At 46.8% G+C, this 25,665-nt stretch overlaps 1 protein-coding gene across 2 annotated transcripts; it reads left to right on the top strand.

Annotated features, from left to right (window-relative positions):
- Window positions 1–846: 846 nt before the first annotated feature.
- On the top strand, window positions 847–18,381 carry CETP (cholesteryl ester transfer protein). Of its 2 annotated transcripts, XM_033157458.1 has the most exons (16): window positions 853–1,129; window positions 1,336–1,450; window positions 4,096–4,230; window positions 4,557–4,627; window positions 4,898–4,985; window positions 6,743–6,812; window positions 7,567–7,627; window positions 10,142–10,233; window positions 12,067–12,246; window positions 13,095–13,145; window positions 13,309–13,479; window positions 14,512–14,579; window positions 15,106–15,148; window positions 15,891–15,960; window positions 17,320–17,405; window positions 18,296–18,381. In XM_033157458.1, exons 1-16 carry the CDS (start codon window positions 1,006–1,008, stop codon window positions 18,368–18,370), a joined length of 1,500 nt encoding a protein of 499 aa, XP_033013349.1. In that variant the 5' UTR covers window positions 853–1,005; the 3' UTR covers window positions 18,371–18,381. The 2 variants fall into 2 exon arrangements, with proteins under 2 accessions (XP_033013350.1, XP_033013349.1); XM_033157459.1 differs by lacking the exon at window positions 12,067–12,246 and having other exon boundaries at window positions 847–1,129.
- The last annotated feature ends 7,284 nt before the right edge of the window (window positions 18,382–25,665 follow it).

The raw sequence follows: 25,665 nt of genomic DNA, 5'->3' as shown, positions 1-25,665 counted from the left end.
TGTAAAGCGAGATGAGCGCCGCAACCCCAGAGTCATCCGCGACTGGACTTAACTGTCAGGGGTCCTTTACCTTTACCTTTTTATGAGTGGGAAAATCAATTCATCTGACTTTGAAGTTGGATGTGAATTTCTGGAGAGCTGTGTCCATGGTGAAAGCATAGTTGCAGCTCACGGAATATGATTGCTGGGTATCTGCTGATTTTCTCATTGTGTGTTATTTTGATTCATCTATTCTATACATTGGACTTTTGTTGTATTTTACTTTTGTTTTAATATGTTGTCCATGACTTTGTGGGCCCTTGGACCAGAAAACAGTAAATAAATAAACCATAGCATAACATGCACAAACAGATGTTACACGAACCACAATTTAAGAAGGAAATTGACAACCTTTGTGCCTGTTTTAGGGGCTTCCCATTGAGAGATCTGGTTGGCCACTGAGAGAACAGAGTGTTTGGCTTCCCCAACACGGTGCCCTCCAGATGTTTGGGGCTATAACTCGCATCAGCAGCAGCCAGCATGTTGGGCTGAGGGGAGTTGACATCCAAAACCTCTGGAGCCTGCTGTAAAGTAGAGACTTGGGCAATACTTAAGTACAAATACTTAAGTACAAAGAATCCTGGGAGCTGTAGTTCCCTCCTACAGAGCTATCATTCCTAGCACCCTTAAGGATTCTTTGGGGAAAGTCACATGCTCTCTATGTGTGTTGGATGTGCTTTTAAATGTATGTGGTGGATCTGCCCTTGCACAGATTTTAGTTAATTCACATTCAGCTCCAGATGTCTCTGGACAGGCAAAGTCATGGTTCTGCGGGGGTTAAGTGGACTGCAAGAACACGAGGAAACCAAAGAGGCTGGTCTGGAGCAAGGAAGTGGGTCATGTCCTGCCTGAGGAGGAGTAGAGCCATGGGGAGTACAAGGGAGGCAGCTACCTTTCTGGTGGGGACAGTGGAAGGCAGTCGCTCTTGGGATCTGCAACTCTGGCTTTGGCAAGTATCAGAAAAGGATGGCAAGAATCCTGATTATGTTAGTGAGTCTGCTCAGCAACTCATTGGCTTGCAGTGCTGAGCCATCGTCTTTCAGGGACACAGGTGTTGTCTTCCGAATGACGAAGCCCGCTGTACTAGTGCGTAAGTCGTTTAGTTACCTTTGCTCTTGCTAAAGAGCAGCTGTCCCCAATCTGCTGCCCTCCAGATGTTTTGACTCTCACTGGCCCCAGGCATCTCTGGAGGCACAGTGTTAGGTCTGGCATGCTGGCGCTGAATTGTGGGGTGGATTCAGTTCTACTGATAGCGCCGTTGTCCCTCACAGCTGTGATCTCATCCTCTCTTGGCAGTCAATGAGAAAACTGCTCACATCATACAGACAGCCTTCCAGCATGCAGACTACCCAGACATCAAGGGGGAGAAGTCTATGCGGTTTCTTGGGAAGATTGCCTATGGATTGAAAAAGTAAGTGTGGCTCTACTTAATCTCCCTTATTTATATCTCTCCCATCGCAAACCTGTTTAGCTCCGTTTTGCTGAGTTGCTCATTTTCCTAGTCTCAAGTTCAGTTCTCCACATAGCTGCACCTGTATGCCATTTTTTTAAATAAAAAAAGTCCTTATGATTATTTGTCAACATTTTAGTGTGATTCTCTTAAAACAAATGTTTTATACACACACTTGCCTAGCATACGTATTTTGCAAATATTTTTTTCCAAATGTAATTTTTTTATTAAAGTGATTTAAATAATAGAATTGTAGAGTTGGAAGGGACCCCAGGGTCATCTAGTCCAACCCCCTGCAATGCAGAGATCTTAATTAGATCATACAATACAGATGCCTATCCAGCCTCTGCTTAGAAACATCCAAGGAAGGAGAGTCCACCACCTGTCAATGGGAGTCTGTTCCGCTGTCGAACAGCTCTTACTGTCAAAACGTTCTTCCTGACGTTTAGTCTGTATAACTTTTCTTGTGACTTGAAGCCATTGGTTTGTGTCCTGCCCTCCAGAACAGGAGAAAACAAGTTTGTTCCATCTTCCATGTGATAGCCCTTAAGGTATTTGAAGATGGCTATCATATCTCCTCTCAGTCTCCTCTTTTCCAGCCTAAACATACCCAGCTCCTTCAAGCGCTCCTCATAAGGCTTAGTTTCCAGACCCATGATCAACTTGGTCACCTCCTCTGCACATGTTCCAGCTTATAATATCCTTCTTAAATTATGGTGCCCACTCCCAGAACTGGACGCAGTACTCCAGGTGTGGTGTGAACAAGACAGAATACCACTATTTTGCGGGTGGGGACAGAGCTGTTTATAACAATTATATGTAAAATAATACCATGAAAACCATTTAAAATGTTAAAATCAGAAATCAGCTCTTATGCATTTTATCATGCAGCACTTTTATATTAAAATGCATTTTTGTACGTTATTTTCACTAAAATGTGCAGTTGTGTGTGCTTGTGTATGGATTTTTGCTCTCACTATTTGTTTGGAGAACTGTACAGTATTGCAAAATTTGTAGAACTGCAAATTCTGAAGGATGGGTCTGGTTTTGGTTTGCATCTTGTTTCAGAAAGTGCACATTGGGTAGATTTGCCTTTAAATATGAACTAGGTCCAATTTCTCTGCCAGCCTTCACCTTGCCTTAAAATAGGGCTCTTAAAAAGTTGCTGCACCATATCCCAGGTCAGACTATTTGCCAGATAACAGTGCTGTATATTCCAACTGGCAGCAGCCCTCCAGTTCCTCAAGCAGAGGCCTATCCCATCTGCTCCTCGTTGGTCTTCAGCTACTAGGTTTGAGCCCATGGTTTGGATCACAACAGCAGCAGCACCTCATACAAATGGATAGTAAAAAAAGGAGAAAGAAATGGGTCCCCAATCTCCTTCATGCACAAATACCTGGTAGCATTTTACTAGCTGCTGAAGGATGGGAACTGGTGCCAAATGGAAAACTGTTCAAGTCTGCCTTTACAAAATTGGCTTGCTATGATTTGGGAGGTAGCTTTAACAGGATATTTAACACAGCATGGCATAGAGGTAAGTGATCAAGCTACAACAAAACAAAACAAAACAAAACAAAACAAAACAAAACCCCTTTGGTGCTACCTGGTTTCTGTTCATTTCCTATGCCAATAAATCTACATTCACAATTAAACCACCTGCAACACAACTACTCTTATGGAGAGATTTTGTCTCTTAATCTATTTTAGTACAGTGGTACTTTAGGTTACAGGCACTCTGCTAACCCAGAAATAGTACCTCGGGTTAAGAACTTTGCTTCAGGATGAGAACAGAAATTGTGCGGCGGTGGCAGCAGCGGGAGGCCCCATTAGCTAAAGTGGTACCTCAGGTTAAGAACAGTTTCAGGTTAAGAACGGACCTCCAGAACAAATTAAGTTCTTAACCAGAGGTACCACTGTACCGCATACTGAAAACATGTCTATTATGTGGTTGAATGATGGTACTCCACATTTTGTTTGCCTTTAATATATGTTTACTGAAATTCAATGCAACACATATATATTTTCTTTTTTAAAGGGAGAGAGAAAAGAAATGTGCCAAGTGTGAGCTGGTTGCTTTGCTGGAAGAGAAGGTGCAATAGCCTCAGCCCCACCTATTCACATTTTGACTTATTTGATTATTAATTTCTGGATTGAGCAGAGCAGCCTGTCCTGGAAGAGTGACATGGGGGGAGGGGTGCCTCTAGGGAAGAGAAAGCTCACCAAATGCAGGAGGCAAACACTTGGAGGAATGTGACACTCGGAAGCAGAAGCGCTTCTTTGCTAGCTGGGGCTGATGGGAGCTGCAGTCCAAAACATCTGGAAGCTCAGGGAAGGCTGATGCCAAAGGCTACGATAAGATGTGCAGGACTCTAGACAATGACTGTGTCACTTCCGTATGTGATGTGTTGTGTTGTGTGCGACCCACAAAGCTACCACACGGTAAAGCTACCATGCAGGATTATGCTAGCAATGGGAGGGCTTGGATGTGGTCAGTGAGGGCATCTGATCCCAAAGGGACCTGGGGGTGTCTATGTGCCCCTTCCAGCCAAAGAGCCCAGCCTGCTTCAATTGTACTAAGCCGGCCATTCTTTGCTTCCCTTCTGCAGCATCCATATTGGACAACTGACTATAGAAAACACCACAGTTGACCTCAAGGAGGACGACGCCATCAACATCGGAATTCAGAATGTTTCTGCTTCCTTCCAAGGAACCCTCAGCTATGGCTACATGGGTGGCTGGCTGTGAGTATTTCCAGAGAAGTCCACACCTGCCAGTTTGGTCCCAATCAGGGGGGTGTGTGTGATGCGGGTGTGAAAATGGAAATACCAGCTTTGCATTTACCACACAACCCCCGACTGCATCACATCCAAACAGCACAACATTGGCTGACACAGAGCCTAAGGTGTGCAGCAGCGCATGTGCTCTGTTCCAAAAACGCCATCCTTCCTGGTTAACTCTACCTGTGTTCCACATGTTCCCAAAATATCACACTGACATTCTATCTGAGAGCATATCTGCAACAGATGTTGCTGTTCGGTGATTATCATTGTTAAAAATATTGTCACAGGGTGAAGCTCATCCATTCTATTGACTTCGAAATAGAGTCATCCATTGATCTGCAGATAAACGTTAAATTGTGTAAGTAGTTGTGGAATATCCTTGGCTATTGAGACTGGTACGAACGAGGGCTTAATATACGCAAGAGGCAGCAGGTGGGTGTCTCCTTGAGATGAGATTCAGGGGGAGGGGTTAAATAAAGAAAGCCAGTTTCTCCTGTGATGTAAAGTCTGGTTTATTATCTCTGGTTTATTACTCCCTTCCTGGAAAACTGGGGGAAACTAGGGAAGCGAGTACCCAACTGACTCCTGGTTCCTAATAACTTGAGGCATTTGCTTCTCTATTGGACAGCGTCGGACGAGGGGCGTGTGATAGTGGACACCTCGGACTGTTACCTGACTTTCCACAAGCTGGCCCTGCATCTACAAGGAGACAAAGAGTACGCTTCATTATTTGAAATCCGCACCAGGGTTTAGTAGTGCCTGCCTTTCACTTGAAGGACTCCCATATTCATCAGGCTAGAGACATAAGAAACTGTCTTATACTGAGCCAGACCATTGGTCCATCAAGCTCAGTGCTGTCCACATTGATCAGCAGCCAAAGTGTTTCAAGCAGGGTTCTCTCCCAGCCCTACCCTGGGGATTGAATCTGGGACCTTCTGGTGTGCTCTGTCACCAAGCTACAGTCTTTCCTTATGTATTCTTATGTAGCTGCTTTGCCACTATCAACCTCCCATTTTGCTGACCCATGAAATCAGAAGCCTAAAAGCCAAACTTCCCATAAGGTTAAGCACATCATTGGGAGTTAGCTCCAATTAATAACCTGTGCAGGAGGTGTGGGAATGTTGTGGACAGTAGGAGAGGATATATTGCTTAAATATTATCCTTCCTCACTTATGTTGGTCAGTCAGTAGAAGAGTACATTCCCCACTATATTACAGGAAGCTAGATGGTAGATGCGTTTGAATCTCTTTACTTAAGCTATCCAATCTGGCTTGTCTAGATTGGATTTGTTCCTGGTAAATCCCATTTGTTCCTGCTTAAAAAGAATAAAGACACAACAATCCTTTCTTAAAAGTAATGATAAGAAGTTTACTTACATTCAGTTCACAGTAGGTTCCCTGAAGGCAGACTTTAGCTTGAAGTTACAGAAGAGAGTTTGAGTTCATCCCATATGGGAATGAGCCCATGTGCTGCTGGCTGAGAGCCAGCACACAGCAAAATAGCATCAGTATCAGTATCAGAAGAGAGCAGCAAAAGAGGAAGATGGCTGTGTGACTGGCCCTATTACAGGGTCGCACAGGGTCACACCCATCTACCTGGTCACACGCAGGGGGAGGATGCTTCAGACTGGTGTGACAGGAAGTCCTCCTTGCTGGAGTAACATCCCCCTGTGTGTCCACTCTGGGCAAACAGGAAATGGTGTATTTGACTGCTACAGTGATGTTACATCCCACGAGAGGGGCATTTTCTTTATGATCCCGTTGCATGGGAAGGGGAGGTTTCACACTTACAGGCTGGTCCTGACTGAAATTCTGCCTCAGAATTGAGGGTTCCACATTTGCTGCTTGAAAACAAAAACAGAGAGATGTTCTAATTTTTTGTGTTTGGCAGTATGTCAAGTTTGACCTTGAGTATCTTTTAAGATAAACCTTATTAAGAAGGGCAGCCTAATACATTTTCCTGCCCGGAGCAAAGTACAAGATGGCGGCCCCTCCCAATCCCACATCCAGAAGTCCACTGGACTGACAGTTGAGGGTCTGACCTCAACACTATTGATGGGCCCGCATTCACCACCACACCCGAGGCAGCAGGCTAGTTAAGTGGGGCAGGCCAGGTTGTGTCTCACGGGCAGCGGAATGGTTGGGAGGTGGCTTATGAGGAACAGTCGAGGGCCTGCCACCCCAGCCCCACAGCTTCTGTCACCTGAGGCAGGTGCCTCACTTTGCCTAATGGTAGAGCAGGTTGTGCTTTGCAAGGCTTACTTGCTTGCCCTGACTTCTAATCTCCAGGCTTTGGAAGCTTTAAGGTGAAAGGTGCTCTTGATTGTTAGCATTTTGATCACCTTTGCATTTGGATTTTATGTTTAGATTTTCTCACTTAGAGCCCATAAGATATAGTAGGACAAAAAAATCCAAATCCAAATGAGTTGTAATAATCAACTTCTTGAGCTCACATCCAGTCTTTCTCCATGCAGCCCAGGATGGATAAAACAGCTTTTTACAAACTTCATCTCATTTACCTTGAAGCTCGTTCTCAAAAACCAGGTAAGAGACATGGAAGGGTAATTGACACAGGACTGATAGTGTCTGTTAAATGTCATGCATGCTGGGCAATTGATTAATTAGGCTGCACTGTGGCAAATGAAGATATGGAAAGACCTAATTTACATGACCTTAAAGAAGCAATCATTTATCTGGCTTTCCTTTTAAAAAGTGACTCAGGGTTCAGCTTTTAAGTCCCTGGGAAACAACAAAAGAAGTGCTGTTTCCTCGCAGACTGCAGTCTCTGCCTCAGCCTCCTTTTAAACTAGGGATGTATTTCCAGGTGATTTTCACAAAAATATGCATTTTAACATAGCATTGCATTTTTTGCACACATTGATGGGAGAACTGCATTGCAAAATCTTGAGAAGTGTGAATTTTGGAGGCTGTTTGCGTTTCACTTTGCATGTTGTTTTGGAAAGCGTGAATTCATAAATTTGTGTTTAGATGTGAACTGAATTTAATTCCTCCTCCATCTCAACTCATGGAATACTATTCAATGGTGCAGCTTCACACATCCATCTGTGAACCATCTAGGAAACTGCCTTATACTGAGCTAGACCATCTAGCTTAGTATCTAGCTTAGTACTACTTACACTGACTGGCAGCAGCTCTCCAGGATTTCAGGTAGGGGTCTCTCCTAGTCCTAGCAAGAGATGCCAGAGACTGTACCTGGGATCATCTGTTTGTTGCTCCAATAATGAGCTACAGTCTTTCCCCAAACATATGTTTGAACATCTCTTTTCCTCTTTTACAGGTGTGTAAAGAAATTAACTTTATTTCTCAGCTGCTGGCAGATTATGTGCATGAGACATCAGGTAAATCTCCAGTCACTTTTGTTGCTGTTCCATTTTTTAAAATTATTATTAAAAGCTCTTACTTCTCCATTTATATAACAGACTCACATGGTCGATATACAGTGATACCCCGCAAGACGAATGCCTCGCTAGACGAAAAACTCGCAAAACGAAAGGGTTTTGCGTGTTTTTAGTTGACTCGCAAGACGAATTCGTCTATGCCTGTTTTTCGCAAGACGAATTCGTCTGGCGAGGTACCACTGTAAGCTGGCTTACCTTTTCGCTCTGGTCGGGAGGGGTGATGTCCGCGTCCGCCATTTTGGATCGACTGTGCATGCGCAGTCGATCCAAAATGGCAGACGCGGACAACATCCCTCCCGACCGCAGCGAAAGGGTAAGCTCCGCTGCCGGTCGGGAGGGGGCCGTGGGATCGTGCCCAATGTCGGGCATCATCCCACGGCCCTCTCCCTCCTTCCCGGAGCCCCGCCGCTGCGTTTTAAGACTGCAACGATCGTTGCAGTCTTAAAACTCGGCGGCGCGGAGCTCCGGTGCCGGTCGGGAGGGGGCCGTGGGATCGTGCCCAATGTCGGGCATCATCCCACGGCCCTCTCCCTCCTTCCCGGAGCCCCGCCGCTGCGTTTTAAGACTGCAACGATTGTTGCAGTCTTAAAACTCGGCGGCGCGGAGCTCCGGTGCCGGTCGGGAGGGGGCCGTGGGATCGTGCCCAATGTCGGGCATCATCCCACGGCCCTCTCCCTCCCTCCCGGAGCCGCGGAGCTGCGTTTTAAGACTGCAGCGATCGCTGCAGTCTTAAAACACAGCACCGCGGAGCTCCGGTGCCGGTCGGGAGGGGGCCGTGGCATCATGCCCGATGTCGGGCATGATGCCACGGCCCCCTCCCTCCCTCCCGGAGCCGCGGAGCTGCATTTTAAGACTGCAGCGATCGCTGCAGTCTTAAAACACAGCACCGCGGAGCTCCGGTGCCGGTCGGGAGGGGGCCGTGGGATCGTGCCCAATGTCGGGCATCATCCCACGGCCCTCTCCCTCCCTCCCGGAGCCGCGGAGCTGCGTTTTAAGACTGCAGCGATCGCTGCAGTCTTAAAACACAGCACCGCGGAGCTCCGGTGCCGGTCGGGAGGGGGCCGTGGGATCGTGCCCAATGTCGGGCATCATCCCACGGCCCTCTCCCTCCCTCCCGGAGCCGCGGAGCTGCGTTTTAAGACTGCAGCGATCGCTGCAGTCTTAAAACACAGCACCGCGGAGCTCCGGTGCCGGTCGGGAGGGGGCCGTGGCATCATGCCCGATGTCGGGCATCATCCCACGGCCCCCTCCCTCCCTCCCGGAGCCGCGGAGCTGCGTTTTAAGACTGAAGCGAGCGAACAGCAGTGCTGCTGTTCGCTCACTGCAGTCTTAAAACGCGGCTTGGCTTGGCTCCGGTGCCGGTCGGGAGGGGCCCCCGGACTTTTTTCCCATAGGAACGCATTAATTAAATTTTAATGCGTTCCTATGGGAAAAGGTGCCTCGCAAGACGAAATTTCCGCAAGACGAAGAGTCTTGCGGAACGAATTAATTTCGTCTTGCGAGGCACCACTGTAGTCTGCTGCTATAGTCTTCAGGGCTACGTTGCTAAATTCTGATGTTTGTGAGGGTCTGCAGTCCACACTCTTGGCATCTGCACCCAGCTGGATTTCAAATGTCCTTAGCTAGAAGTTAAAAAAGTAAAGTATCAGGGTTGGCTGGGACAGATCCCACTGCCTGCCGAATCTCCCTGGAAGCCTAATTTTAAGGCCCACTGGCCATGTAAAAAATGGAATATTATATTTCTAAAAGACTTGCGGGAGTATCCTGCAGGGGATAAGATCCATTTGGGTCATGCTTTGCTTGAACACGAGGAAATGCCCTCACCAAGTACAACCCCATGGCTCCAAAACATGGCCAAAAATATGACGTTTAGGTCAAAACGACCAAGGGATGGAGCAACTTCCCTATGAAGGAAGGTTGCAGCATTTGGGACTTTCTAGTTTAGAGAAGAGGCGACATGATAGAAGTTTATGACATTATGTATGACATGGGGGAAAGTGGCTAGGGAATAGTTTTTCTCCCTTTCTCACAACACTGGAACTTGGGGACATCAAATGAAGCTGATTTAGGACAGATAAAAGGAAGACTTCTTCATGCAGCTCAACATAGTTAAACTGTGGAACTCCCTCCTTCAGGAGGCAGTGATGGCAACCGACCTGGATGGCTTGAAAAGAGGATGAGACCAATTCATGGAGGAAGAGGCTACCAGTGGCTACTAGCCAAGATGGCTGTGCTCTGCCTCCACGGTTGGAGGCAGCAATGCTTCCAAATTTCAGTTGCTGAAAACCGCAGGAGGAGTGGAGAGGGCTCTTGCGCTTGGGACCTGCTTGCGGGTTTCCAACAGGCACCTGGTTGGCCACCATGAGACCAGGATGCTGGACTAGATGGGCCATGGCTCTTATTTAGCAGGCTCCTCAACATGTTCTAAAACCACACTCTTTAATTTTGTGGCAGCCAACTTCCTTAAAGATGGGGATATCGGAGTAGATATTTCTGTGACCTCATCTCCGGCAATCAAAGCAAATTACATAGAATCGCACCACAAGGTAAGGCAATCCCCACAAAATAAACTTCCCTGTGTGAAGGAAAGGGCAATTGTTGATGAAGCAAAGCTGGCCTCTTTATAGTTGCTGCAGGTGAGAGCCTGGTCACCTCCACACAATGGCTTCCCTCAAGAACCCTGAGAACAGTAGTTAAGAGGGTTGAGAAGTGTAGTTCTGAGGGATAAAATGAGTTCCCATAATTCTTGGGGAGGGGAGGGGAAAGGCCATGTGCTTTCAATGTAAGGGTGTGAGTGTTGACTAGAGGTGTTCTTAGGCTTCCAGTTAAGGACAGATGCTGCTACTAATGGAACTTAACTGCTCGTTTTAAAATAAAACACAACTGAGGACTAAGATGAGCAGGGCCAGAGGTAACAGTAGGTGGAGCAATGGATATCAGAGGTTTCTACACGTACGCCTGTCTGCCCTCCATTGAGGCAAGCGAGAGGGAGGATTGCAGTGGAAAGGCACATCCTGGCGAGGCAGAAGTCCTGGAGGAGAGCCACTGAGGGGTGTGGCTTAGCAGAGACCTCCCTACCAAGCCAGACAGAGAAACCTAGAGGGCCACATTTGTCGTCTAGGACTGCGATTCCCACCTGCGGTCTAATGCCTCTAGCCTTCTTCTCAGTCACAAAAATGCAGGAGTTTCATGCAATTCCTGTAGAAGGTGAATGATTCCATCCTACAAATCTGAACTCGTCATTCTCCTAGTGCCCTTCTGTGTACAATGGCCCCTTCAGCAGAGGTCCTGGTGTTTCTACCAACCAGGCTGGCCCACCCATGGGGCCAGGTGAGGCAACTGCCAAAGGTGGCAGGGTCCATAGGGGCAGCAGATCCCGATCTAGATATTTATTTCCCTCTTGTTCCTGGTGTCGATATTCACTCACCCCCTCTTCCCTGGTCGGGGCGGGGGGGAGACCATTTTGTGGTTTGCCTCAGGTGCCAAAATATATTAGGCTGGTCTTGTCACCACCCAATATGACAACAGCAGCAAAGTTTCTTTACAACAAACATATTTATTATGGCAGAAGCTTTCCTGGACTATTGTCTGCTACTTCATCACTTGCATGAAGCGTCATCCCTGGGGCCTCTAACTACATGGGATGTTAATGAGGTGATTAGCAGTCATGCTATGTGATTTTTCTAAATTAAATACCAGGTGAAGAAGGAACAGTTGTTGCCAAGATTGCCCACAGGGTGCGACGAAAGGGAGGGTTTGTACTTTGTGTATGCTTAATTTCAGTTTGCATTCACCTCTGCTGTTCTTCTTTATATTTTTGTTCTTGCGTGGTATTGAAGTGTCTTGTTTTTTTAATTTATTTTTTTAATTTCCAAACACCCAGCAAATGTGTTGGATGCATTTTCCTACGTGGAGATTGTCGGTTCCTCCAGACATCAAGGTGTTTATGTGTGATTCCCACATTTCAACAACCCTTTTGCACTTACAAACGTTTTTTGGGGGGCATACCAGTTCAGCGCCTGTCCCATCACCTTCTGCTGAAAGCACAAAACTTTTTGTACTGCAAATGTTGTGGGTTGTGTGTCCCCCGTTTTTGTTGCTCTATAGCACTGGAGTTACCCCTCCAGATGGTAATGATGCTGTTACACTGGGGAAGTATCGCAGAAGACCGAATACAGCAAAATGATGTGTGGAGGGTCCAGAATGAATCCACTGCTAATGCGCTAATGTTGTGTCAGTGAACTGTTGTAGAGAAACTCCAGTCTGGAGGAGCCCTGCCTCTCTGTAAGAAGTGGCCCCCTATCCTCAGAGGTACACAAGGAACACCTGCAGTTGGTTTTCAGTTCATAAAGCCCACTCACATTTTCTTCTCTTGAAAGGGCCTTGTCGTGTACCGGAACCATTCAGGCATCTTCCATGACTCTGCCTTCACACCGTCTCTGCTGACTGATTCCAAAATGGTCTATTTCTGGTTTTCAGACCAAGTCCTCAATTCTCTGGCCTTGGCAGCTTTTCTAGATAAGCGCCTGGAGTTAACACTCACAGGGGAAAAATTAAAGGTAACTTTTCCAGGTGGCCATTTGACTTGGCTTCAGTTGTGGGGTTCAGATGGCAAGGCATGGTCATCTGCTGCTAGCAAGAAGCACCAGTTTCACCCAGTTGATTGGGCCAGGGAGCTTTTTATAGGGGGGCGGGGGGTGGGTGGGATTCAGGGCACAGCGCCTGACCCACTCTGGCCTATCAGGGTCTCTCTTGCTAGTGTGGATGACCACCCTGTAGTTCCCTTCTTGGTCAGGTGGTGGTGCTTGGGGTCAGTTGCTGCCTCTAATCACCCAGGTTGCCGATTTAGTCCCTTTTGCCGGCTCAAATCTAGATACTGTACTTAAAAGTGCTCAAAAGGGGCTCCCTTTTAAGGAGGGCAGAGGAAACAAACAAAAGTTCATTCAACTCATTGCTTCTCCCACCCAACCTTCTATATATGTTATTCCACATGTGTAAGACAACATACAATTTCCTCTTGTGCTTATGTGAATTTCCCTTTTTATGGATGTGCATTGGACACATTCATTGTTTCTTTTGTTCTATGATGGAAGATTCACCTTTTCACCTTGAGCTTTCCGTATGTGTGTGTGTGTGTGTGTGTGTGTACCCACCCAATTCGTGATTGCATATTGTTTTCACCGATTTTAATCTTGTATTTTGATACATTGCCGTAACCTACCCTGGTGGTGGTGGTGGTGGTGATTCCATGCATAGAAGTAGAACTTAGTACATCAGAACTGCTGTGATTCCTACACTGCAGGGCTTGAACTAGATTGCCCTTTGCACCCTTTCCGACCCTACAGTTCTATGATGCTAGGGAATAAAAGTACATTTTCCTCTTTCGTCTTTTGTGTCTTTCTTAAAGGAAATGTTTGAAATTGAAGAGCTGAAAACTCAACAGGAGATTGTGCAAAAGGTAACTTTTGACCAAATCCCAACCTATCATTTGACGAATAGGTAACACATGGTACCTGGATATTGCCTGAACTATTTCCAAGACTGATTCTTCCTCTTTTCAAAAATCAAGCTCTGTTGCTTGGCATCAGTAGCCACACTATATCCTTCTTTATGCCCCCTAGATTTTTCGGGGTGCCTCCTACAACGACTCCCTGGCTAAGGTGTGGAGCCTTGACCCTCCTCAGATTATCCTCCAGCCCGAAGGAACCATTGTGAAGTCATCTGTGGCTGTGGAGCTCAGTGTTCCTCTGCAAGGCGAAGGTCCCCCCTCTGTAGCTTTGTATTCTGAAAAGGTGAGTGAATTGGCAGTTTGCATTTTGGAGACAGGAGCCAAAGGCCCACTGGTCACAAATCAGCCACCATTCGCAAGCAGATGTGATGTGGAACAAAGTGGGGGTCGTGGAACATAGGAAGCTGCCTTATCCAGAGCCAAACCCTTGGTCTATCCAGCTCTCTGGGGTTTCCGGAAAAATCTCCCTTGTCCTACTTGGAGGTGCTGTAAATTTAACCTGGGACTTCTTGGGTGCAAAGCAGATGCTCTTGCATGGCGCTCTTGAGAGCCAGTGTGGTGTAGTGGTTAAGAGCGGTAGACACGTAATCTGGGGAACCGGGTTCGCGTCTCCGCTCCTCCACATGCAGCTGCTGGGTGACCTTGGGCTAGTCACACTTCTTTGAAGTCTCTCAGCCCCACTCACCTCACAGAGTGTTTGTTGTGGGGGAGGAAGGGAAAGGAGAATGTGAGCCGCTTTGAGACTCCTTCGGGTAGTGAAAAGCGGGATATCAAATCCAAACTCCTCCTCCTCCTCCTCCGCTATGACCTTACAATTCTGTGAGGCTGCAGGTGGGCTCAGAGCATCAGGAAGAGAGCACTGCTGGATCAGTCAGCTCAGGAGCTCTGCCATAAAGAGAACATCTCACCTGGGAGAGGGACAGTGGGAAAAGTGTCCCTGTGAATTCTCCTTGATTTCTCAGCTGCTTTCAACTTTTATTACTCCAGCACGTAATAAAAACCCTAAATTCTTCAATAAATCAGCTGTTGGATTGTCTGACGTGTTCTAACTTAATAGGTCAGTTTTAAAATATCTCCTGTAAATCTGTAATCATCCATTCATCACGAGAGGTGATTTATTCCCTGTCCCACAAACAATTCTTACTAATAAACATAAGAGCAGCTATTAATAAATTTACCATCGTTTCTCTGTCCTCTTATGAAGCAATTTCCTTAATTTAACCAAAGTAACTAATACAGTCATGATTGCTAATGCATTCTATGTTTCTTTAAATGCACTCACAAACCTTTCCGTTCTGCCTTTCCCTCCCTGCAGGAAGTCACCGTCACAATCCAAGCTTCGTATATGCAAAAAAACCTATACCTGCATCTCTCCGAGGCCACGTATGTATTGCGCTTCCATTGTGCAGAGAGAGGACGGGGGCTTCCAGGTGGTCACTGTTTTGAGGTGGGATTCAATCACATACTGGCAAACTCAGGTCCCACAATTAAAGACGGTTTTGGCAACCCCAAAAGCAGACCTTTTGTGATGAGAGAAGTGCCAGGGAAATGGCCTGGGAAGCCTGGAATAACAATTGTTTGACATAAGGGTGCATAACCCCCTCACAAAAAAAGAAAGCTGAATAAACAAGCCACATGGAAGCATCTAAGGGAGATCCACACCATGCATTGAAAGTATACCCAATGCACATTTAAAGCATTCGACCTCCCCCCCCCAAAAAAGCCTGCGAACTGAGGCTTGTTAAGGGTACTGGGAACTGTGGGTCTGTGGCTACTGTAGTTCTCTGGATTCTTTGGGGAAGTCATGTGCTTTAAATGAATGGGTGTGGCTCTGCCACAAGAGTTTCTGGGTATGTAAAAGGGGCTGGGAGAGGTACCTGCTCACACTTGGCTTCTTATTTCCCTACAGGACAGAGATCAAAAAGCTTAAGCGTGCCGCGGATATAGCTGTGGTGAGTATCCAGCATTCATGCCTCTGAGCTTAAAGAGTTGACCTGAAACTAATCTTCCCCCTTCCACAAGGCTAATTTTTGCTCCACGAATCCCTGTCAAATATTCCCTGGATGTGCCAGTGAATCTATCCTCCAAAGATGTTGCAGTAGCATCAGTACTAACATAAATACCGAGAGAGCACTGTCCAACCTGGCAGGGTTGTTGTGAGAATTGCTGAAAGAATATATGGGAAGGGTTTTAGCATTTCAAAGCAAGTGTCACAATTCTTTTGCCTTATGCTGCCAGGAAAATTGGACAGGGGCTCACTCAAGATAAGCTCAGCTTGGCACCGTAAAACAATATTCTGCTTTAACAACCAAATTTGTCCAGGGATTGAAGCATTGGGAGATATTTGCAAGCCCCACAGCACAAAGCCTTTTGCAGAAGCGCAAATCATATTTTGTTTCAGTTACTGTATTATGTTTTGTTTGTATAATTAACAGAAAGCTTCATTAAGGATATGCTTATACTTATATTTTAAAAAAGCATAGGGTTGCACCGTCCACTATCTACAATCAATTGTTGGTCCACCCTTCCCAAGTCTGTACCCCAAATATTTTGGGGTACAGCTTCCATCAGCCCCAGGCAGCATGTTGTAAAATGCCACATACATCAATGACAGGGGTAGAAATAATGAACTAGTAATAACAAGGTGAAAGACTTCTGCAATTAATGAATTTGCTTGCAACGTTTTCATTTCAGAATGATGAAACTCTAAAGCACATTTTGGAGAAAATTGTCTTAGTTGCTGGGATCCCAGAAGTGGTATCAAGTGAGTTTATTTGCTAAGTGTCAGTGGCAGCTCTGATTCCTTAGTGGCAGGAAGGTAAAACAAGTGTGTTGGTGAGGAAATTCACTTCAGTGGAGCTTGGCTCAGAAGTGACTTCCCAGGGCTCTTTTAAAAAACCCCACGTTGCAGGCTTTTGAGCCAACAACATACCCCTGTTGCTGGATTTCTGAGATCTCCTGTCTGAACACAGATGGCTTCTCCACACTTCCTCTTGTCTTGCTGCTTTCCCCTGAGGGAAACTGCTCTTTAGCGCTTAATCAGAGCAAATGGTAATTCGGGTTTTCTCCAGATGGATGTTTGCTCTGATTTAACACTAAAGAGCAGGTTTTCCCTGGGAAAAGAGGGGCAGGCTCTTCTCATGCCCTATATGGCGATGTCAGTGACTGAAACTGAAACCTTGCGCACACAAAGCATGTGCCCTTGCCCCAGTGGCAGACCTACATTTCAGGGGCCCTGAAGCTTGACCTGTTACGGGGGTCTCTTCACAACTAGCAGTGAGGTCTAGAAAACCATTGTTCTCTTCTTCAGTAACATCTGTGCTACTGACTCCCAAACTTTGGGATTGTTGAAATATATACAATAACAAAATAATCAATTTTGAGTCGTGTGACTCCAACTGCGTCTACTAGATCCATTTTTTTAAAAAAAGCAATGTGGTCTAAAGTCACTTCTGGGGTCCTTCCAGGATTAGGGGCCCTGAAGATTAAGTTTACTTAGTTTCATAGTAGATTCTCCCCTGCCTTCCACTCAGTTATGACCTGGCACATCTGGCCAGAACAGAGGAAGCTTCCTTATATTGAGTCAGATCAATTGGCCCATCTAGCTCAGAACTGTCCGCAATGATTCGCAGCAGCTCTCCAGGGTTTCCAGAACAGTGTTTCTCTCAGCCCTTCCTGGAGGTGCTGGGGATTGAACCTGGGGCCTTCTGCATGCCAAGCAGAGGCTCTACCCCTGAGCTACAGCCTTCCCCAAAAGGGGACGCCACTTCTGTAAAACTAAATGGTAATGGTGGTGGCAATTCCATTTCTTACCCACCATTCACCATAAGATCCTAGGGCAGGAATTTTAAAATACTATCTTAAAATTAGTTTATTTTAAAACAAATTACAATAAAAAGGCAGGCTAGGGCCTAAATTATATACATCTCAGCAGAGAATGACTTTTTGCCTCATTATGTTGCACAAGCTTCATGGGAGGCAGGTGCAATGTAATAAATGTTGGCATCAGTCCCAGAAAACTTCCCCGCCAAAAACAACCACCACTACGGTACTTACCCATTGCTTACCCATGCTTGGTTATTACTGTGACATTAGACAAATCTGGTTCAATTTGGTTTCACAGGATTCGAGAGGGGTGTAAGTTCCCTGTTGAACAGCAAAGGACTCTACCATTTCAACATCATTGATCCTGAGATAGTAACCAAAAAGGCAAGTACAGCTTGACGTATTGGGGCTTATATATCTCCCAGCTCTATGACAGTGACCAAAGAGCAAAAATATTTTGTGCTTAGCCCTTCCATAGCAGTTGAAAACCCAGGGCACTGATAAAAGGGTTGATTTTATTTGGAAGACAGATTCCTGAGCCAATATTGCATAATCAAGTATACTGGCCATACCAGATTCATAGTCCAAGTGTGTCAAAAGTGCCTTGGCCCAGTATACCTGAAGGAGCATCTCCACCCCCATTGTTCAGCCTGGACACTGAGGTCCAGTGCCGAGGGCGGTTCCCTCACTGCAAGAAGTGAGGTTACAGGGAACCAGACAGAGGGCCTTCTCGGTGGTGGCGCCTGCCCTTTGGAATGCCCTCCCATCAGATGTCAAGGAAATAAACAACTATCTGACGTTTAGAAGACATCTGAAGGCAGCCCTATTTAGGGAAGTTTTTAATGTTTGATGTTTTATTGTGTGTTTAATATTCTGTTGGGAGCCACCCAGAGTGGCTGGGGAAATCCAGCCAGATGGGTGGGGTATAAATCATATATTATATTATATTATCATCATCATCATCATCATCAGCCCCAGGTTGTGTGTGTTAACCATAGGGCCGGCCCTGGATGTTTTGCCATTAGAGGCAGAACAAAACTTGCTGCCCCTGCCTCTGCTGCATGCCCATTGCCATGTGCCCACCTGCCACACACCCACTGTTGTGTGCACACACACCACCAGACACACAGCGCAGGAAAGAGGAGACTGATAAGCACAGCAGGTGATAAGCAACACACTTCTTGGAGAATGGATCTGCTGCCCCTCCCAGCCATCCAAAGCCTGCCATCCTCAGTTTGCCCACTTCATCCTGTACTTTTTTTTCTTCTTCCTAGGGACACTTAATTCTCCAGATGGACTTTGGCTTCCCACACCATTTGCTTGTAGAGTTTCTGAAGATTACTTTGTAGAAGGAAGAGGAGAAAGAAAATTAAAGGTGATCCAGGTGTATGAGCGATCTGGATGCCCAAGAGAGCTGGCGGCCCATTTATTTCCATCGCCTTCCCTGCGATCCCAGATGTATTTCCTGCCAGGACTGAGTCTCTGTGAGTTTTCTCCCTGACTGTCTCCTGAAGGATAAACTCTCTTGGAAAAGCTCCGGGAATCCCTGGCTCTCAGTGTGACAATAAGCCGAGTCTCCAAAGCCGGAGCACAGTGCTCCAAAAGGGGATCAAAATCCTCCCTACAAACAGGGTTGAGCCTGTCTCTATTGGATGTGTGATGGCTTCAATCAGCTTCCTCCAACCAGGACAACAGCTCCCACAGCCTGGCTTGCTGGCTTCCATTTTCATGATGCCCCCAAACCCCATTTGGGAGTCAGTCTATGTGCATTGCTTAACTGCCACAAGGACAGCAAGCTTTAGGAAATGGCCTTGGGAATCTTGTCACTATGCCCCTGAGTGCCTTGCCCTCTCAGACCACTCTGGGTCAGAGAAAGAACACTTTCCCACCAAATTCTGGAAAACTTCCTTTCTTTTTTTCATTTGAATACCATGCACTTATTTTGTTTCCTAAAAATAAACCTGGTTTTCTGCTTTACTGCATTGCTGTGCTTGTTGTTGTCTAAACCTCTTTGTACACTTAAAACCCCCTGTTACAGTAGTACCTCGGGTTACATACGCTTCAGGTTACAGACTCCGCTAACCCAGAAATAACGCTTCAGGTTAAGAACTTTGCTTCAGGATAAGAACAGAAATCGTGCTCTGGCGGCGCAGCATCAGCGGGAGGCCATATTAGCTAAAGTAGTGCTTCAGGTTAAGAACAGTTTCAGGTTAAGAACGGACATCCGGAACGAATTAAGTTCTTAACCAGAGGTACCACTGTATTGTAATCCCTGGTACTGACTAGGGAAATTTAAGTACCTCCAAAGGCCTAAAGGGCTGTTAGAAAAGTCCTGATTTTCGGGGGGGTTTGACTAGGTGAGCTTTCGGGTCCCTTGCAACTCTACAGTTCTGCGATTCTACGAGGTTACCTGACTCGTCTTGGTGAGGGCAGTGTCAGCAGAGGGAATTACAGTTTTGGAGAGCTTTGGAGTTTTTTTATGGGAACTGGTTGTAGATAGCTAAGTGCAGAAACAAAACAAAAACACCCTGCTACCCTGTGTAGTTCTGACTTTCCCTACCAATATATCCTGCTTCAGAAAAGAAAGATTATCAGCTTTCCTTTTTCACATTTCCCCTCCCAAGTCGGCACAAATCAAAAATACCTCAGTCCTTGGTCTTAAATAGGCCCTGCTCCAGGGAATACTTCTAGATCCCCCTACAATTTGAGAAACCCAAACTGGTGTTATTTAATACATTTCTAGATAGAAATTTAATTATCATTCCTAAAGATCTAAGTCTTCACACTGAGTCTGTTGAGTCATTTCCTTCTGACTGCCTGAGTGGTTGTAGCTCAGAAGTGGAAGTTGCTTCAGAACATAAGTATCGACCAGAGCAGGGGTCTGCAACCTTTAAGACAAAAAGAGCCACTTGGACCCGTTTCCAAAGAGAGAAAAAAAACTGGGAGCCGCAAAACCATTGCGGCCCACAAAAATATAAACACCCAGAAGCTCATAGCACAATTTAGACAGGTAATGAAGAGCAGGTAATGAAGGCAAAATGGCAAAATATCACGAAACGCTCCCCCCCCCCAGCCAAACAACAAGCACTGTATTAAAGGAACTGTCCGAACGCCTAACGCTGCAGGGGCAAATCTAGAAGGAGAAATCCAACCCCCCAGAATACTTCCGCCCCATGAACAGCACAATGCAACCCTAAAAGTTTAGCAAACTTATGCAAAAGCACACAGCATGCACACTGCCCCAATCACTATTGGCCAGCAGAGGGGCTGGGCAAGGCAGCTGAGAGGGGCTGAAGCAGGGAGCTGATCACGTCCCCCCTACAGGCGCGGGAAAACATTCCTTCAGAATGGATAAAACCCTTCTTTCAGTCCATGGGACTCCCGCTTCTAGGGGGGCAGGGGGCTTCTAGGGGGGGCCGCTGCCCCCTCCTGCCCCCCCCCCCCGTCGGTACGCCCATGCTCGGGCCCCTTTCGCCACACTGCTTAAGGGAAGTCTCCTGCGTGCCCCCGAAACAGAGCCCGGGACCGGTCGTCTCCTGAGCTTTTTCCCGCACCCATCTCATCCCGTTGGGCCGCCCTTAGCTGAACAGCCGGGCTTCCTTTTCCTTCCCAGACTGCCACGTGTCCTGGAGCCGGGCCCTTCCACTTTTTAAAAAGAGGGCTTCCCCCTTGCCCGCCGCCCACCGCCCCTGGCCCAGCCCGCAGCTGCCTCCTTACCTCATCGAGTCATCGCGCCTCGTCGAATCGCAGCAGCCAGCAGCTCCACCAGCAGCAGCCAAGCACAAGCGCCGGGACAGGCGCCAAGGAGGGAAGCTGCTGCGGTCTGCTGCTGCGCCTGCGCTGGCACGAAACGAGGCACGCATGAGCAGCACAGCAGCCGGCAAGGTAGAGAAGTGGGTGGGCGCAGGCAGGCCAGCAGCGCGGCGCAGCGCCCCCTACATTTCGGCGCTAAACGCACCGGCCCTGCCCGGAGCCGCAGCAAAGGTGCAAAAGAGCCGCATGCGGCTCCGGAGCCGCAGGTTGCAGACCCCCGGACCAGAGGTACCAAAAGATTTGGCAACGTGATATTTTAGAGAAATCAACACAAATACTAAGGGGTAACCATGGGGGCAAAAGATAATGGAGCCATTAAAGAAAATATGGAAGGTGCTCATTGCTTACACAAGTATAAAGGATGATGTCTGCCTTCTGCCCCAATGTAACTCTTGATTATGGATGTGCCTGGAGGCGGTTGGAGGATGGATGGTGATTAACAGATTGAGGTTGAATCCTGACAAGACAGAAGCACTGTTTTTGGGGGACAGGGGGTGGGCTGGTATGGAGGACTCCCTGGTCCTGAATGGGATAACTGCCCCTGAAGGACCAGGTGCGCAGTCTGTGAGTCATTTTGGACTCACAGCTGTCCATGGAGGTGCAGGTTAATTCTGTGTCCAGGGCGGCTGTCTACCAGCTCCATCTGGTACGCAGGCTGAGACCCTACCTGCTTGCTGACTGTCTCACCAGAGTGGTACATGCTCTAGTTATTTCCCACTTGGACTACTGCAATGCGCTCTACGTGGGGCTACCTTTGAAGGTGACCCGGAAACTGCAATTAATCCAGAATGTGGCAGCTAGACTGGTGACTGGGAGTGGCCGTTGGGACCACGTAACACTGGTCCTGAGAGATCTACATTGGCTCCCAGTACGTTTCTGAGCACAATTCAAAGTGTTGGTGCTGACCTTTAAAGCCCTAAACAGCCTTGGTCCTGTATACCTGAAGGAGCGTCTCCACCCCCATTGTTCAGCCCGGACACTGAGATCCAGCGCCGAGGGCCTTCTGCCGATTCCCTCACTGCGAGAAGCAAAGCTACAGAGAACCAGGCAGAGGGCCTTCTCGGTAGTGGCGCCTGCCCTGTGGAACGCCCTCCCATCAGAGGTCAAGGAGATAAACAACTACCTGACATTCAGAAAATACCTGAAGGCAGCCCTGTTTAGGGAAGTTTTTAATTGTGATATTTTAATGTATTTTAATATTTGTTGGAAGCCGCCCAGAGTGGCTGTGGAGACCCAGCCAGATGGGCGGGGTACAAATAATAAATTATTATTATTATTATTATTATTATTATTATTATTTTGAGTCATCTTCATCTACAAATCTTAAAAAGAAAATCTGAATCAGTAAGTAGAGTTACTGAGCTGTCTTAAGCCTGTCATGTTAATACTCACCTTTTGCATGTTTCCTTTAACCTGTATATCTTTTCTTTTTTAAAAAAATGTTATACAGTATATGCCCAACCTCAGGAAGGTGTGCTGATGCACGCCTGGATAAGCCTGCACTGATACAGCTGTGCAAAGCTGGTGTGCATTGGCTGGGCTTGCCTTAAATCATTTAGAGATGCTGAGCTGCAGGCAGCCTGGTCTGCCTTACAAACACATGACTTCCTAGCAATGCCTTGCCTATTTCTGGCTAGGCCTTTCAACGGTAGACCCAGTGAAGTTTCACTTTCGGATTCAAGGTTGCTCTTGCTGCCAGGTTGACATGCAGCTGGGGCTGGCTGCTTTGCAGCTGCGTTGCACTTGCGGCGCCGCGCCATGGAGTAGACTGGGCCGGGGAGAGAAAGTGGGTGCTGGCCGGCTGTCTTCTTACTGCCGAAGGTATGTAGGAACCTCGGAGAGACCGAAACAAGCGGACTGAGTCTCTGGTTTTTCTGCAGTGGTGGGATTTCTTTGGCCACGAGATGGCGCTTTTGTCTGATTTCCACTCGCAGGGCTCCCTGGCGGCTTTGCCTTTTCTTCTGAGTGAATTGGAAAATTGCAAAGGAAAGGAGGCGCACGGGCTCAAGCCTGGAAAGTCCTGTCTGTCTGAGGAGTTTCATGCGAGAAATGCAGAGGTGCAAAGGCTACTTACTGGGGAGTCCTACCGACGCATGAGGATTTTAATTTGTAGAAAGAGCAAAAGGTGGTTTGCGTGCCTTGAAATCTTAAAACCTCTAATCCTAGATATGTACCGCAAGACTTGTACTGAGGGAAGCGTGCACGTGGTTTGCACGCGCTTAGAGGCGCGGCTCTCACTATTGAAAGCGCCTTTCCCAAACATCCAGGTGTTTCCAAGTATCCTGCTAGGGCTGATGGAAGCACAGCTGTGCTGTCTGGGACTGAGGAGAACAGCGATGGGGTGGTCCGGAGCCATGGCGGGGGCGCACGAAGACCCCTTACTTATTTTGCTGCCTGCAAGGTCTCTCGGTCTCCAGTGTCCTCGGGCCGCCCAAGAAGCAGGGAAGAGGAGCTTTTAACCACTGTGTAGGCCTATGCTCCAAAAGCTAAGTGGAACGGGCTCCCTCAGGAGGTTGTGGACTTCCCTTCCTTGGAGGTTTTTAAGCAGAGGTTGGATGGCCATCTGACATGGATGCTTTAATGGAGATTCCTGCACTGTAGGGGGCTGGACTAGATGATTCAATTCAATGATAGGCTGTCATCCTCTACAGGAGCTAGTTCTCTTTATTTTCTAGGTGAAGGGGTTTTTTTTCTCTCTCTCTCGGTATGAACATTAGACAGGAATTGATAGACATCCACGACCTGGCATAGTCCCTAAACAAAGGCAGACATCCTCAGTAAAACTGACACCTCAGTGCCTTGGTTACTGCACCTGCTGCAACTTTCTCACGGGGACTTCTTGCTGTTATAGCACTTTGCACATGCCTTGGAACGTACCCATCAGAGTTCTCTGCCATCCTTCGTAATAATAATACAGGGTAATAATAATAATAATAATTTATTTATACCCTGTCCATCTGGCTGGGTTTCCCCTAACAGAATATTAAAAACACAATAAAACATCAAACCTTAAAAACTACCCTCAGCAGGGCTGCCTTCACTGTATAACTATTCTCAGGGCAGGTCATAAGGCTGTTTTCAAAATGCTGAAATCAGTGCGGGGCCTGCCCAACATTGTAATCTTGTAGGCAAACGGAGGGGAGTGTGTCCCCCGAACTGGTTTAACCCAGAGAGGGAGGTGGCCCTCCAGACCTCTCTACCTGGACTTCAAGACTCTCACTAAGGCCACACCTGTCACCTGCTCTTTGGTGCGCCCTCCTCCAACGCTTTCCTTTGGCTGGAATGCGTCCTTGAGCTCTTCTGATGCCTCCATCCAACCTGGGTGGAGGAGAGGAAGGTATGTGCATGGTGGGGTGAGAAGGTGCATAAAAACCTTGGGCTTCTCTGTGACTGGAATATAGTCTAGTGCACAAATGCAAGACGCAGATTTATTTACCAGTGATATGGTTGTCTTCCTGAAAGGTAGGAAACAAAGTCCAGTTGTAGAGTCTAGCCTCCCAAATTGCCTTGTTTTATATTTTTAAATTTTGTTGTAGTGGGGGATTTTTAACCTTTCTGTGTTGCTTTGAGGGTTTAGCTGAAAAGCAGCAAACGGATAAATAGAAATGTAATGCAACCTAAAGAATCTGTTTGACTATTGAGTTAACAATTATCTTAAATAACATAATTCAATTCAGTTCACATTTAAAGGCAACCCCACCAAGTCCACACTTTCCAGAATAATACACAACTTGAAGCACAGCCGCCCTTTTAAAATGCATATTCTGGGATGTGCATAGAAATGCAATATATGTTAAGGAAAATAAGATGCTGAATGCTTTTATTACATTAGACAAACCAAAATTGACAGTTTGGGCCATCTCTGCATTTGAAATGTACAGAGTTTCAATACTGGAACATGCCCAGTTTCAAAATGTGGGTTAACAGTGATAGGAAAACAGGAAGGAGAAAGGACATTTGCATTGTTTTCAGTCAAATGGGACTCAAGGTGACAGGAGCTGGTCTCTCCTTGAACATACCGAAGTTTGTTTGTTTGTTTCCTGAACTTTATATACCACTTTTTTGTTTTAAAAAAATACCCTCAAGTTTATAAAAACTAGAACAATAAAACCAGGAAAAATTTACAACCCTACTCTATAATGTACAAACATTAAAAATGCTAAACTAGATCGAAATTACCTCAACTTTCTAAGTATCTGGGTAGGCTTGTCTAAACAGGAACGTTTTTCGCAGGGGCTGAAAAGGGCATGTGTTTGAATATTGTTCAGCCCACAGGTAAAATGGAGGGTGGAAGGATCGGTCTTGAACCTGCAATTGAAGAAGCTTCTGTGTTAGTCGATCAGTTGCATTAATCTGATCTTGCAAGCTTGCAATGTAAAGATGTTTGTTTCCTTGATGGAGAACCGGAATCTCCCTCCCAGGAGGGAAAAGGCTTGAATTGTAGCTGGACCTGCAACACAGGTGTTGTACTTTTCAGCACATTTAAAGCTGAGGCCATTGCTCTGTGTTGTGGGATTTCAAGGGGAATGATGCTCCTGGGTAAAGATGGCGGTGGCTTCAGGGGTTCCTGGGGCATCGCTGCCACTGACCCTCGCATTGCCTGCTCCTTCGTGAGCCCGATTGCTTCAGTCTCTCTGCAGTTTATGGCGGTTGGTCTTTGCACAACTTTCTGTAATCAGATCGGATGTGGCGTTTGTGTTTCTGTGTGGGGGAAGGAGTTAACACACCGCCTGGCTAAAAAATTGCTGCCCTGGTTAGAAATTACCTAAAATTGCCAAGTTAGCTGTGGTGCAATGCAGCAGGACAAAGTTTTGTTTAATCTCCCATTAGT

The sequence above is a fragment of the Lacerta agilis genome, chromosome 8 (assembly GCF_009819535.1).
Source record: "Lacerta agilis isolate rLacAgi1 chromosome 8, rLacAgi1.pri, whole genome shotgun sequence".
Classification (NCBI taxonomy): domain Eukaryota; kingdom Metazoa; phylum Chordata; class Lepidosauria; order Squamata; family Lacertidae; genus Lacerta; species Lacerta agilis.
This window is presented reverse-complemented; position numbering and strand designations above follow the sequence as displayed.

Coding starts and splice junctions, on each gene's coding strand:
- CETP (XM_033157458.1), top strand. CDS start 1,006: ATGGCAAGAATCCTGATTATGTTAGTGAGTCTGCTCAGCAACTCATTG. Junction 13,146..13,308: donor AACAGGAGATTGTGCAAAAG/GTAACTTTTGAC, acceptor TATGCCCCCTAG/ATTTTTCGGGGTGCCTCCTA. Junction 14,580..15,105: donor CTGCATCTCTCCGAGGCCAC/GTATGTATTGCG, acceptor ATTTCCCTACAG/GACAGAGATCAAAAAGCTTA.